The sequence below is a fragment of the Ictalurus furcatus genome, chromosome 11, assembly GCF_023375685.1.
Source record: "Ictalurus furcatus strain D&B chromosome 11, Billie_1.0, whole genome shotgun sequence".
Taxonomy (NCBI): Eukaryota; Metazoa; Chordata; class Actinopteri; order Siluriformes; family Ictaluridae; genus Ictalurus; species Ictalurus furcatus.
Window position 1 is genome coordinate 28,167,456 of NC_071265.1, and position 14,597 is coordinate 28,182,052.

At 42.7% G+C, this 14,597-nt stretch overlaps 1 protein-coding gene across 3 annotated transcripts in view; it reads left to right on the forward strand.

Moving 5' to 3' along the window:
• The window catches only part of btbd8 (BTB domain containing 8), a 38,204-nt gene that overhangs the window by 21,064 nt on the left and 2,543 nt on the right, over nucleotides 1-14,597 (forward strand). For 2 of the 3 annotated variants that reach the window (XM_053636334.1, XM_053636333.1), the window contains exons 11-18: nucleotides 246-428; nucleotides 2,593-2,769; nucleotides 3,937-4,066; nucleotides 6,439-6,500; nucleotides 9,047-9,602; nucleotides 11,138-11,225; nucleotides 11,832-11,956; nucleotides 12,211-14,001. In XM_053636334.1, the coding sequence (XP_053492309.1) occupies nucleotides 246-428; nucleotides 2,593-2,769; nucleotides 3,937-4,066; nucleotides 6,439-6,500; nucleotides 9,047-9,602; nucleotides 11,138-11,225; nucleotides 11,832-11,956; nucleotides 12,211-14,001 (3,112 nt within the window). The remainder of the gene's footprint in view (nucleotides 1-245; nucleotides 429-2,592; nucleotides 2,770-3,936; nucleotides 4,067-6,438; nucleotides 6,501-9,046; nucleotides 9,603-11,137; nucleotides 11,226-11,831; nucleotides 11,957-12,210; nucleotides 14,002-14,597) is intronic. The other variant, XM_053636335.1, reaches the window with a different exon arrangement.

Consider the following 14,597-nt stretch of genomic DNA (forward strand, 5'->3'; position numbering starts at 1 on the left):
ATGACCTCTACAGTCATGATCTGGCTGCTTTCCCGTTCTTACACACACACACACACACACACACACACACACGTAAACACTGCTGGAGAAGATTAGATTACACCAGGAAATGGTCACTGCTAAACATGGAGCCTCTTTAACATGCTATCCATTACACTGCTCATTTATTAACTGAAATATGGATGAGTGTGTGTTTCCACGATAAAGGAGGAGAGACGACAAAAGTGTGCATGTGTGTGTTGCAGACAGTTCAGACTTCGATGTCGGTGCTGTGTGGTACTGAGCAGCTGATTGGCTCTTTGCCTGAGGTGAAGTGGGCGAAGCAGGTTGCGTGTTTGGCCACCGAGCTACAGGGGCATTGTTTACACACCATTGTCGCACATCTGCCCCGAGTAATACACACCACCGCCTTCCACAGCCTCCGCAGGGTAGGAACACCTGCATACACACCCACACCCACAACAACTCGTACACACCCCAAGCTTCCATAGCCTCTGTGAGGTAGGAACACAAACATGCATCACCATCTTCTAAAGCCTCCACAGGGTAGGAACACACACGTGCATTAACCTACCGAAAGTCCCACATACCACTGCTTCCTTCTGTGAGCTGATCTGGCCATGGTGTAAGTGTTCTCCAAACTGGCCTTGTAGCCCTGAAATTATAAGCCTACTAGGGTTGTTACGATACCATGAATCTTTAAAGATTATGGTAAAGAATTTGGGTTCAGTGAAGTGTCACTAACCTTTGTGTATTCTGCAAAAGCGGTGCGATGTCGTTTTAACGAAAATAGTATTAACTGTCGCACATACAGCATTACTTACGGTGCTACCGTATTGGCGATACTACCATTTAAAAATACAGTGGTATTTTGGAGCTTCAGTATCACGATACTACCGTAGTTCCGGCATGCTGTGCAACCCTAAAGCCTACTACTTTGGAAATTCTCACACACGCACTCATTTTCTATAGATATCTGATCTTATACAGTGGTGCTTGAAATTTTCTGACTTTCTGTATAAATATGACTTAAAACATCATCAGATTTTCACACAAGTCCTAAAAGTAGATAAAGAGAACCCAATTAAACAAATGAGACAAAAATATTAAACTTGGTCATTTTATTTATTGAGGAAAATGATCCAATATTACAGATCTATGAGTGGCAAAAGTATGTGAACCCTTGCTTTCAGTATCTGGTGTGACCCCCTTGTACAGAAATAACTGTAACTAAACATTTCCGGTAACTGCTGATCAGTCCTGCACATCGGCTCGGAGGAATTTTATCCCGTTCCTCAGTACAGAACAGCTTCAACTCTGGGATGTTGGTGGGTTTCCTCACATGAACTGCTAGCATCAGGACCATCCACAACATTTCTATTGAATTAAGGTCAAGAATTGACCATTCCAAAACATTACCTTTACTCTTCTTTAACCGTTCTTTGGTAGAATGACTTGTGTGCTTAGGGTCGTTGTCTTGCTGCGTGACCCACTTTCTCTTGAGCTTTATTTTATGGACAGATGTCCTGACATTTTTCTTTAGAATTTGCTGATATATTTCATTTGCTGGTATAGAATTCATTGTTCAGTCAATGATGGCAAGTCATCCTGGCCCAGATGCAGCAAAACAGACCCAAACCATGATCCTACCACCACCATGTTTCACAGGTGGGATAATGTTCTCATGTTGGAATGCAGTGTTTTCCTTTCTCCAAGCATAATGCTTCTCATTTAACCTGAAAATTCTATTTTGGTCTCATCTATCTACAAAACATTTTTCCAATAGCTTTCTGGCTTGCCCGTGTGATCTTTAGCAAACTGAAGAAGGGCAGCGATGTTCTTTTTGGAGAGCAGTGGCTTTCTCCTTGCAACCCTGTCATGCACACCACTGTTGTTCAGTGTTCTCCTGATGCTGGACTCATGAACATTAACATTAGCCAAGTGAGAGAGGCCTTTAGTTGCTTAGAAGTTACCCTGGGTTCCTTTGTGACCTCGCAGACTATTGCACGTTTTGCTCTTCAAGTGATCTTTGTTGGTCTCGACTCCTGTGAAGGGTAACAATGGTCTTAAATTCCTCCATTTGTACACAATCTGTCTGACTGTGGATTGGTGGAGTCCAAACTCTTTAGAGATGGTTTTGTAACCCTTTCCAGCATGATGAGCTTCAACAACTCTTTTTCTGAGGTCCTCAGAAATCTCCTTTGTTCGTGCCATGATTCACTTCCACAGACGTGTGTTGTGAAGATCGGACTTTGATGGATCCCTGTTCTTTAAATAAAACAGGGTGCGCACTCACACCTGATTGTCATCCCATTCACCTGATTCAAATTTCACCTTCAAATTAACTGCAAATCCTAGGGGTTCACATACTTTTGCCACTCACTTGGATCATTTTCCTCAATAAATACATTGTTGTTTAATTGGGTTCTCTTTATCTACTTTTATGACTTGTGTGAAAATCTGATGATGTTTTAGGTCATATTTATGCAGATATATAGAAAATTCGAAAGGGTTCACAAACATGCAAGCACCACTGTAGATTCACATGTGTACAGATGTGTTGGTAACTGTGAAATAAATTGGCTGTCTCAGAGGGAGGAGTTTACACATGACCCCACGCTGCTGAAGAAGGTGTGTGTAGCTGTGCGGGAAGCCGTGACTGTGGAGAACTGCTGCGAACTCTTCAGCGCAGTGGACCAACTGAGCGGACAGTCAGACACAGACATACTGACAACACAATCAGCCACTCAGGGGCTAGAGAACATTGAGGTAAACAATGAAACGGCCAATCAGGAGGAAGCATGAAAATAACATTCCGCTCTGATCAAAGCTAATCTCATTCAAATCCTTCTTAAGCCAATTTGTTCTGTCTGATTTACAAACGAATACTTTACACATTTCCACCATTACTAAGCATGTGCTAGGATTTGGGTTTCACTGAATGAATATTAATTAGGTGTTATTGAAGTAAATAACTAATTTATGCATTTTCACTCAGTATATTGGCATGTTTAGGAATCAGTATATTGGCATGTTTAGGAATCAGTAAAGGGGGTGCTACTTTCTATAACTCGAAGATCTTGGGATCTATAAGATCGGGATCTTGGGCTGCAAGTGATAGGTGTGTTGTGTGTGTGTGTGTGTGTGTGTGTGTGTGTGTGTGTGTGTGTGTTGGATTGGTCTGTCTGTGATTGTATATGCCAGGAGAATAAGAGCCTCATTTGATCCTGAGATTTAAGCTCTGCGTTAATGTGCCTGACTGAGAACGCATTATGATAAAGTGACGCTACAAATAGAACAGAGCGGATGAAACGAGCACGCCCCATTCCGTTAGTGTATCTATAGGAAGACGAAGAGGAGGCATCTACTTCAGTAATAAACGCAAAGGTAGCAAAATTAGCAAAGAAACAAGACACTTTGAACAAAATTCCTTCACCGATAGAACTCTGTTCCTTTGACGTACATTCATAGTATTGAATGTGGAATTTTATATGAAACGTCTGATCAGCTGAAAGAAATGAATGCCATCCCACTCAAATGTTCATGTAATACTTTTCTCGTGCTTCTCTGTTCTCTCACTCCTCTCAAATTGTACGTTTGGGGAGATGACGATCGGTCAGTAGCTCTCCAGTCCTCCGTCTAAAAAGACTGGAAAGCAGAAAACATGAATTAAAGAGTGAGGGAATTGGAGAGGCTTTCCAAAACAATATTTGGAGTCACTGAAGGTAGAGCCGGCAGCAGCCTCGGCTGCTGACATCATTGCTGCGGCTCAAGGGGGAATTCTGGGAGGGTGTGGAGAGGGTTGCCAAGGCGACCCGGCTCTGCAAGCAGCTGCATATTGGCTCCTCTTTCCCTGCTGTTGTCCGCCATCCCCCCCCCCCCCGCCCCCCCCTCACACTCCCTCTCGCTTTCACTCACTCACTGGTTGTGCTCCAGCCCTTCAGACGCGAGGTGTGTTTGCTACGCGCACGGCTCTGGACCTTTCTGCTTCAGTCATTCTTTGCAGTGAGACACACGAGAGGATGGGAAACACTGCATCCCAGACACCGGGAACGGATACTCGCAGGTAAGAAGGAAAGAGAAATGGAAAGACAGGAATACACACACACACAAAATGGGAGGACTGTGTTTACTGAAGAATAAGAGAAGAGTAAGACCTAGCAGTTGCTTCTAGACTGCAGTGTGTGTGTGTGTGTGTGTGTGTGTGTGTGTGTGTGTATACTAGCCTACTGTACTGTAACGAAGCTCTGTCTTTGTATCAGTCATAGGTAGCATGTATCTGTTCTGTCCAGCTTCTGTGTTCAGTGGGAGTGGTTTTTTGTGTGTGTGTGTGTGAGTGTGTGTGTGTGTGTGTGTGTGAAATGCTTTCATTCTTATGCTAATGCAGCTCTGTAGCAGCTTTATGTAGTGTAACATTAAGGCTAGAATGCGCTGGGCTCAGCCGATTTAAAGGGCCGGCGTAGGAGGTTCAAACTGGCTCCATTGATGATTTCACTCCTCCAGAAATAAATAATGCTCTGTGTTTTCGTTTCCCATCTGTGGGTTGCATTCGAAAGCGTAAATGGTGTGAATTATGGCTTTATCAGAAGGGCTGGGCAATATTAATAATACCTCTATCTCAATAAATGTCACAATACGATCTAATAGTATTGCGATGTTGCTCACACTTTAAACCTTAAATATTAATATGAATAGTTTTGTTGTAGATGTTCAGATATGCACAAGGTTTGTTTTTGTTTTTGTTAACATGTGGCTGTACCATGTTGATGACCGTTGGTTAGCAAAACAGCATTCTCATGAACATGCCTTCAGGTATAGTGAAGTACCTGTACACTGTATAGCTCATGGTGTACCACATGCAAATGTATGTCAGCATACAGTTACAAACACAGACAGAGGCATTCTGTAGTCCTTTGAAAAGGTGTGTTCTACTGTATTCTAGATTCTCTGTATTTTGATGCATGCATCCGCACCATGTCTTTTTGATCTTTAAAGGACGGGATCCACATCACAGTTTGGACAAATCCATCTTTTATAACTGTTGCATTGTGCATTGGTGCATCTGCCTGCTGGATTGTGTTAGTAATGGAATGTAGGAGTGTTTGTGTGTTTATGGGTGGTATTTATTCTCTTCATCACGACTGCATCTTTTTTTACAGACTAGTTCTGTGTGGATGAAAGTCAAATGTCCTGTCCACATAATGGAAATGCGTTCAGATGTATGAGGAAGAATTTGAGTCGCGCTGGTTTTGCTCTGTGATAATCCATTCCGCTTGTGTCTGACTTGTGAGTTTTGTGTTTGAGAGGTGATGCAATTTGATCACAGATTTTCTCTCAGATTTGGTAAAATGTACAGAAGTGTGCGTGTATGTTTGTTCATGCATTTCTGTGTCATGAGGATTGTGGAGGATTGGCCTGTCACAATAAGTACTTTTCTTGGACGATATATTGTCCCAGAAATAATTGCGATTATATACTATTGCGAACAGTAGTCATTTTAAGACCATTTTATGCCACTAGTATAATATAATACAATATAATGTAATAATAATAATGCAAGCGCAATGAACGTTTAATTCTTGAGAATATTCAGACATTGTAATACAATATTGCGAACTCTTTAGTTATTCATTGTCTGTATTTTAGTTTGTTGTTACGGAAAAAGACTTGCCCATTCTAGCTAGCGTGTTGTTCAGTTCAAGTTCAGTTGTGCATTCGCGTCATTTTGTGCAGGATCATGTTGTAATAGGTTTATATTGTGTATATGTCTGATATAATCTCATGTGTATAGGATGCGTTTGGGAGTTCATTAACCTGCTAGTAAAGCGCTTCAGTTTACCGCTGTTCATTCACTGTTCAGTTTCAGCTCGCGCAGCTTCAGCGGCTCAGTCCCCGACATTATCCACTCTGACTGGATTATTTGAAACACAATCTGAAACTATTCTTTCTAGAGTTTTCTTCTTTTAAAAAAAACATTGTTTATTGATAATATCTTACCTGTCATTTTTTCAACAGTATGTTTTAATTAAAATGAGTGCTAGTGTTTGCTGCTCGTCTTGCACAGTTTTTACATTTAAAGGTACATTTTTATCTTAAAGTCGACGAATATTCGAAGATCTAATTTGAATTTGAGAGCCCTAGCGCGGACGAGAGGACAGAAGCAGTGTAAATGACTAAAATGTTGGTGACATTTATTCTTATGTAAACAAACATGCATGTAAACACAGTGGGCAATATCGAGGTCAGCAAAAATGATTGAGGTCACATCCATATGTCGCACGATAAGTCGATAACGTAATTATCATGACAGGCCTGAGTTCAGTATATTAAAAAATATTAAGGTAGTTAGGGTCAAACTGATTTTAAAAAACAAACTTTTATTTGCATTCATACAGTAAATGTTTTGTGTTTTCTGTTCCCTTCCATCACCAAATAAAGCCACTCTTGATACTGGGGACTGCAGAAGACTGAGTAAAAAGCCTGTCCTTACCAGCTCTCAGGTAATTTTCCAGCCATGTATGTTTAACCTACATTATGAGCATACGTTATTAATGCAGAATTTAAAGCTGTTTGAAATGTAAAACAATGAGATTCAGTATTGTGCAAAGAGATTGATTTGAGGGGGAACAAGTGTTAGATTTGAGGAGTCAGGCCACACCTCAAATCAATGAAGACTACAGTTGAATAGGCCACATTTCCTTTGATGAGCGCTGTAGGTAAAGAGGCCACTCCCACCTTGATAAGATCTACATGTTAATCGGCCACACCCACCTTGTGCAGCTCTACGTGTAAAGAGGCCAAGCCCACCTATACATGTAAAGATGCCAAGCCCACCTCATGCAGCTCTACGCGTAAAGGCCACACCCACCTCGTGCGGCTCTACACGTAAAGAGGCCGCGCCCATCTTGTGAAGATCTACACGTAAAGAGGCCGCGCCCATCTTGTGAAGATCTACACGTAAAGAGGCCGCGCCCATCTTGTGAAGATCTACACGTAAAGAGGCCGCGCCCACCTTTTTGAGACCTACAGGTAAAGAGGCCACGCCCACCTTGTTGAGACCTACAGGTGAATAGCCACGCCCACCTTGAGACCTCCAGATGGAGGCCACGCCCACATTGTTGAGACCTACAGGTAAAGAGGCCACGCCCACCTCGTTGAGACCTACAGGTGAATAGCCACGCCCACCTTGAGACCTCCAGATGGAGGCCACGCCCACATTGTTGAGACCTACAGGTAAAGAGCCATGCCCACCTTGTTGAGAACTACAGGTAAAGAGACCACACCTCCTTCACCTGCTTGCAAGCTCTCCATAAATGATTTACTTCACCAGTAATAAGCTGCTTCATTGTTATGATTACAGTGGCTGTGTGCCGAATTACTATAGTATGAACTCTCTTTGAGGAATCTGCTGTAAACCCACACACACACACCGGGTATAATTCGGCAGCCATGAGTCGCTGAATCTGATTCATTGAGCCTGGGTGTGTTTTAATGAGCTCTCAGCAGTGTTTTTAAGCTTAGTCAGGTGTTATGTAGGAAAACTGGCTTTGCCTCTGACGCACAGACGCCTTGCAAAAGCCCCTGCATCTCCGTAGGGCATTACCATGGCAACCTTGTTGTGGTTGACAGGAAGTCATCGGATCAAGGCCATAAGGCCGCTTCTTATTGAATTTCTCATTCTCTCTCCATTTATCTTGATTCCTACTTTTCCTTTTACTGAAACTCTCATCTTGTGCTAATTACACATGTCACCATGCGTGTGGTTGTGTTTGGAAATTCTGTGTTGTCTTGTATGTTAAACTGTGAAAATCCATGTGGCAAATGATGCTAAATGCACATTTCTATAGCAGGTGCTGTGACTGATACAGGAAAGTGATATCTGTATTCTAATTTTGCATGAGTGTAATTGTAAATATGCCCTTTTGTGTAATGTTTGTACTGAAGTTATCCTTCTTCAGCAATTAAAGGGGAAGTTCCATAACCTTACTAGCACAAATTAGCACTATCATAGAAAAAGTGATATGTACAGAAGAGAGAGAGAGAGAGAGAGAGAGTGATATGTAAGAAATAAAGCATGATGAGGAGTGCTGTTATAGGAAAATGAGAAACTGGGGTGATGTGATGCAAAGTTGATTATTTTGCAATAACAGCATGTCCCAAAGTGTTTTACTCCTCTCATGCCATAGTATTTTGCCAACTATTACCATTTTATTAATTAAAAAATGGCGTTGCAACAGTTTATTCGTTTATACTTAGTTACTTTTAACATTGTGGAGGATATTGTGAAATAGTTTTGTTCCTCGCTTAACCTTATAACAGATATTTACAGTCGTTGCCTCACTAGCCTTTCACTTTCCTCTCTCTTGAAGTTAATAAGATTAAGAAGCTTGTTGTATTATTAGAAACTTCTTCAGATCCCTTCATTCTAAAGAGTTTCCTGTATTGCAGAATGTAGTTACAGTTTTCCATCTGTCCATCACAAAGCACTGACACTGGAGAAAAAATCCTTGCAAAAATCCTAAATAAATGTCTCCTCACAGAAACCTTGATTACACACATTAAAAAACCCCTAACTGTTTATATGGCACCCTGTGTAAGTGGTTGCTATTGAAAGGATAAGATATTACAAGCACATTAATATAAACCTTGCAGCTGACAATGCTATCTGAGCTGCTGTTACTGAAAATTAATCATTATTTGACCTATCAGAATTGAGAATTCAACAGCACTGTAATATAAAGTGTTTCTGTATTAGTTCGACATCAAAATGGAGATTAAGATCAAAATTGTCATGTCTGATAATCCCAATGAATTTTTATTTATTTATTTATTTTGAGAAAGGGACAGTGTGCATTAATCAACATTCATGAATGTAAATATGCCTAACGAAATGTAAGTTAGACCGACGGCTAATTTCCATTGGTAGTCCCATTGCCAGATGTTATTAGGCATAAAACAATAATATCTGACCAAAAATGTAGCGTTTTAATTTAAAGGAACTGTTCAGTACATATTCAGTTTCCCCACTTTCTTCTACCTTCTCCAGCAGAAGCTTGGGAAATGTCCTTCAGGCTCATCCTCTCCGTGTGAGAGTCCTCCGACCTCTCAGCCTCCGAAGGCTCTCAGGGGCCCACGTCCCTCTGTGGAAAACACTGTAGCAGCCTCGAGTGCCATGAAGTCTGATAGTCTGGGCCCGACAGCTGCCACAAAAACCAAACCCGGCACCACTGACTCAAGCCGGGCCAGGACCAGCAGCCCGGCTAAAAAGAAAACACCCTCCACCACTAAAACTGTGCTGAATGGCAGTGTCGGCCCCACAGTGCGGCGGGAAAACTCTACTGCTAATGGCACAACACAAGGCAAATCACTCCAGGAAAAAAGTGTGGCACCACGTGCCAGGCCCAAACCTGCCCCCACTGGGGTGACTGGGGCAGTGAGTAAAGCTAAAGCGAGCAAAACCACAGCATCAGGGAAGGACTCAACTCACGGCTCAACCTCCGACAGCCCTGGGAATGCCCAGTGTTCCCAAACCACACTCTCTACATCAGGCAGCGTCTCACCAGAGAGCAGCGTTGGCAGTCCTCGGAACAACAGCAGCCAAGGTTTGACCATGATCACCTTCAGAGCTGATCCACTTTCTTCATGCCCTCTTTGATAGCATTTAGTCTGACTGTTATCTCTAGGTACGTTTACATGTGCCCGTTTTCGTCAGTTCGAATGAATTCAATCTGATTCTGAAAGTACCGTTTATATGTACCCTAAACATTTGAAATCCAATTCAAATATTCTTTTACATGTTGATCACATATATTTTGAACAAAACTTCTGCGCGGAGTGCATGTTGTCGCGTTCCACTCCACTGCACATGTGCGCAGGGTATTTCTGAATCCAGTTGAAAAAATGGATGGGTTCAAGCGTTTACATGGCTAATTTCTTCCTAATGACTGGATTATTTCAGATCTTCACCACCCCTTTCAATCCGATCGAAATGTCATTCGGATCGAGCTCAGTCGGATCGGTTGAGGTGTTTACATAAAGCCTTTTCAATCTGATTGAGCTATCCATCCGATTTCGAATGGATTATTTGGTTGCAATAAAACTGTGACCATTTCGGTCACCTGGCGTGTAAAGCTGTGGGCACAGGATGAAGTTCCAGAGTTAGTGAAGCAAGATAAAACTAATCATATATGATTTGCTAGATTTGAAATAGGGATGAGTCTGACTGATATCAAACCTTTGTCACAAATTCTGATATTAGGAAGTCACAAATTCAGACGTCTTGATGGTATCCATCAGTATAATTTTATACTTATGATACTAATTATAATTTTATACTGAAAACTCATCATTTTCCCCTTACGCCAAATTTGGAAATACTGGGCTCAAAAAGCCGTTTTGGTGTTTGGACATGTTTGGTATCTAAAGTTAGCTCCTTTTAATTTTTCTATTGGAACTCCAAGGCTAATGTACATACCAGTTTAGCACTGTGTAAACTTCATGCCAAAGAGCATGACACTGTGTGTGTGTGAGCGTGTGTGTGCTGTCTGTGTAAAGCTCGAAGACTTTTTACAGTCAAAACAATAGCTCAAGCTTAGCCCAAAGCCTGAAAGCCAAAGCACACAGAAGTGTGACAGATAATCCCTTGGTCCACATATTGTTCATTGCTTTTCGATTGATACGAGTCTCCTTCAGTGAAAAGAGCGTTCCTCATGTCCCATCCTGCCAGAAATCAAAGCAAAAACACGCAGTGGAAAGATGTAGCACAAGGGACCATTAGAGAAAAGTAAAGCCATCAGCTTGCAGCCAATAAAGATTTTTCAATGTGTGTCTGTTAATTAGTAATAATACTAACTAAATAAATCTATTTTTACCAGACAAGCACATTGTCTATTAGAGATCAGCGTTTCCCACAGATCTGAAAAATCTTTTAATGCCATCATGTCCCATGCCCCCTGTTGACTGTACACGTTTTCTTTAATTGTTACCTGCAAATATAATTTCATGTCATATTTATATTTACATAATATAATTGTTTCTGCATAAATAAACCCTTGGGTATTTGTATGTATTAGCAAGGTCTATCAGGCCCAATTTATGCATTCTCTTCCAAACTCAGTAAGTTGTTATACTTTTCCAGCTCTCAGGTCAAAACCCCAAGCCATGTCAACAACAAGATCTCCTCTGACCAAGCCTGTCCAGAAACCAGAGAAGGACAAGGCTAATAGGTGAGCTTGCAAATCAGAATACAACTTCATGGACTAGATTAGCAAACGGTTTTGTGCTGCTATAGCTCAAATTATGCCTGATATGACTGATATGTTCTGATTCAGTTACTGTATATTTTTGAACTTCAGTATGGATACAAAAAGGTGTCTTATAATACACTATATGACCAAAAGGTTGTGAACACCTGACCATCACACCCGTATGTGCTCTTTTGAAGATCATGTCCCAGATTTAGATTTATGTTCCAGGCTTTCCACTAGATTTCGGAAGCTGGATGGTGGGGATTTGCCCATTTAGCCACAAAAGTATTAATGTGACTGGGCACTGATGTTGGGTGAGGAGGCCTGGCATGCAGTCAGTGTTCCAGGGTTCCAGGTGTTCCAGGTTATCCCAGAGGTATTCAGTGGAGTTGAGGTCAGGGCCACTTTGTGGTAACAGTTTGAGGAAGGCCCACATGTGGGTGATGGTTAGGTTTTAGCCATATAGAGTATATACATGTTACTTGCTTGGAAATCTGCAAACACTTAATTGGAATTTTTCTTACTTGTACAATAATGTCTTAATATTTGTTAGTTACTGAGTGCCTCTTTCTGTTTATTTCCCAGTCCCATTAATAAAGGGAATAAACCCAAGAGCACAGTGAGCAGCAAAGCAGGCACGAGTGTGGGGGCTGCAGCTCGAACGGAGCCAAAGAGCAAGAGCACTGCTTCAGGCTCTTTAGAGAACAACGGTAAGAGAGAGCCTAGCTTCAGATGCTCATATGGACGCAATAAATTATGTTAATACAAATTGGATCGTTACTAAATTATACTAAACGTATATCTAAATGGGGAGTGCTTCCCCACTTTCGTCTTTGAGTCACCCTTTTAGCACTTACGTTGCTCTAACCAACCCCGGTTTACGTTTTCCTTTGCATGTTCTTTTTAGCTAAATATACTGTGCTTCATGAATCGTTAAATGTATATATATATTTTTTGTGAACAGCTTCACCACGATGTGGTTCAGTCGTGACCAACAGAAAGCCTACCTCTCCCAGGAAAGAGGACGAAAAAGATGGTTCCAAGCATTCCACCACGAGGAAACCAACAAAACCAAGCACAGATTCAAAACCTAACACCAGACCAGCCAAACCCGCCGTATCATCATCACCTAAATCATCTCCATCGACAACAAATAAAAGCGGACCCAATAGGAAAGTTCCAGAAACCCCAGCGGCGAAATCTTCTCCCAAGTCTGTGATGCCGTCCAAACAGTCGTCAGTTGCTGCCTCCAAAAAGCCATCTGCTGCAGAGAAGCATTCGGCATCTAACCCAAAACACTCAGTGGCCCCTCAGCAGCCAAACGTAACTACTAAGGAAGTGAAGACTCAGGAAGTGAGATCAACCCAAGACCAGAGCCCCAAAAATCCTGTATCTGCTGAAAGGAATTCGGATGTAAGCGCTGAGCAGCGTTGTACTGTTCAGGATTCTGTACCCAAAGCAGCTATGGTAGCCTCCACTGAGTCTTTTGTTGCTAAGAAAAACATCAGCCCACCTGTTGAAGGCAGCAGTTCAGACAAGAAACACACTACAGAACAGAAAGCACTACAAAGCCATACCATTCTTCCTCATCTTAGTACTGGAGCCACACATGGAATCACCTCCCAGAATCACTCCAGAGAGGCAGACTTTCCCCCTGACACGCCATGCAGCCTGGGGAGCACAGACACCCCCCTGGAGGACTCATGGAGTGGGATCCCCCCTCAAGTCAGTCCTGAATCGGAGACGGCTAGTGCCACTACGTCCTCAGACGACATCAAGCCGCGATCGGAAGATTATGACGCTGGTGGTTCGCAGGATGACGACTGCTGCTCACACGAGCGCGGTGCAACGAAATGTGGGACGATGCGATGCCCTGACTTTTTGGGCCGCAGCAGCAGTGACACCAGCACTCCAGAGGAGCTGAAGATATACGAGGGTGCGGCCGGGCTGCGAGTAGAGGTGCGGCTCAGGGGCCGCGAAGCAGAGACTACGAGCGAAGAAGAGGTGGGGCGTCGGCGGCCCCCATCCTGGATAAGACGTGATGAAGTACCTGTGAAGGATGAGCCGTGCAAGATGGACGACGATTTAACAAACATGAAGAGTTTGCCAGAACACCAGCACCTCTCTTCTGAAGAAGACGAAGAAGAGGAGGAGGAGGAGGAAGATTCTGAAGAAGAACGGTCTGAAGTGGAAGTTTTGCCTGGGGGCATTGCACCTCCTCACCCAGAACCGTCTCCGCAGTACCAGGGTATTGTCAACCCGGCATTCGAAGACGCAGCTGACCAAGAGAACGAGCACGAATACCAACCTACTTCTGCTTTCCATCGCTCGGTTCTGCTCTCGGTGGATGAGTGTGAGGAGCTGGGATCTGAAGAAGTGGGAAATGGTGATGTCTTTGAAAGTGACGTGCCTCAAAACACCCAGGCTAAATCCTGTTCCCAGAAGTCCACCCGCACAACAAAGGACAACCTTCAGAATCCAGACCCTAAATCCCTGGTGTTCCATACAGAGGTCCATGAATCTCCAGTCCGGGATGTGTGTGAGCTTAAACAGTCAGGCCCTTCTCAGCTAGACACAGACTTAAATGAAGTCCCTCCTCAGGAACGACCCAGTCACCTGGACCTACGACTGGCCGAGCAGTACGGCAGCTCGCAGTCTAAGCATGCAGAGAGCAAGAGAGCAGAATTATGGCTAGACATACCTGAAGCTCAGGTGACTACAAGCTCACCTGCACACCCTGCCCAGTCCCCAGCAGGTAATGTATAATATTGGCGCCACAGACCCCCTCCAAAGATGCCAGCTTGTTAATTCACCCACAGTTCCAGTGTTTACCACCACTACACCACCTCCTTAGCAAATCCAACATTCCAGAGTTCATTTCAGCCCCATGAAATTAAACTATAAAAACTTCTATAAAAATCAATCTTCCGTGTTAGAGTTTCAAACCAAAAGAGTGCTGCATTTGCTAGAATACCCCCCCCCCCTTTAATTTCTTTTCACCAAACAGTCAGGATCTCTTCCAGTAATTATCCAACGCTCATCTTGATGGCTAAACTACCTGCACACTGAGGCACTGTGTCGTTAATAAGTTTACAAACCGTAAAGATGAAAAGCAGTCGCGTGTAAGACGCGATCCGCGGAATGAGGTCACGTGTGAGCTAAAGTAGCCGTACAAAATGCACTTTGACACAAGGTCTTGCCTGTAACGAATGCAATTCTTTACCTTTGTTTTTTATTTTTTTTTATTTGATACATGAAACGTATACACTTTTCAAATTTTATTTTATTAATTTAATTTTTTTTAAAGAAAAAAAACCCACTTGATTGTTACATGTTAATGAAAAACACAAG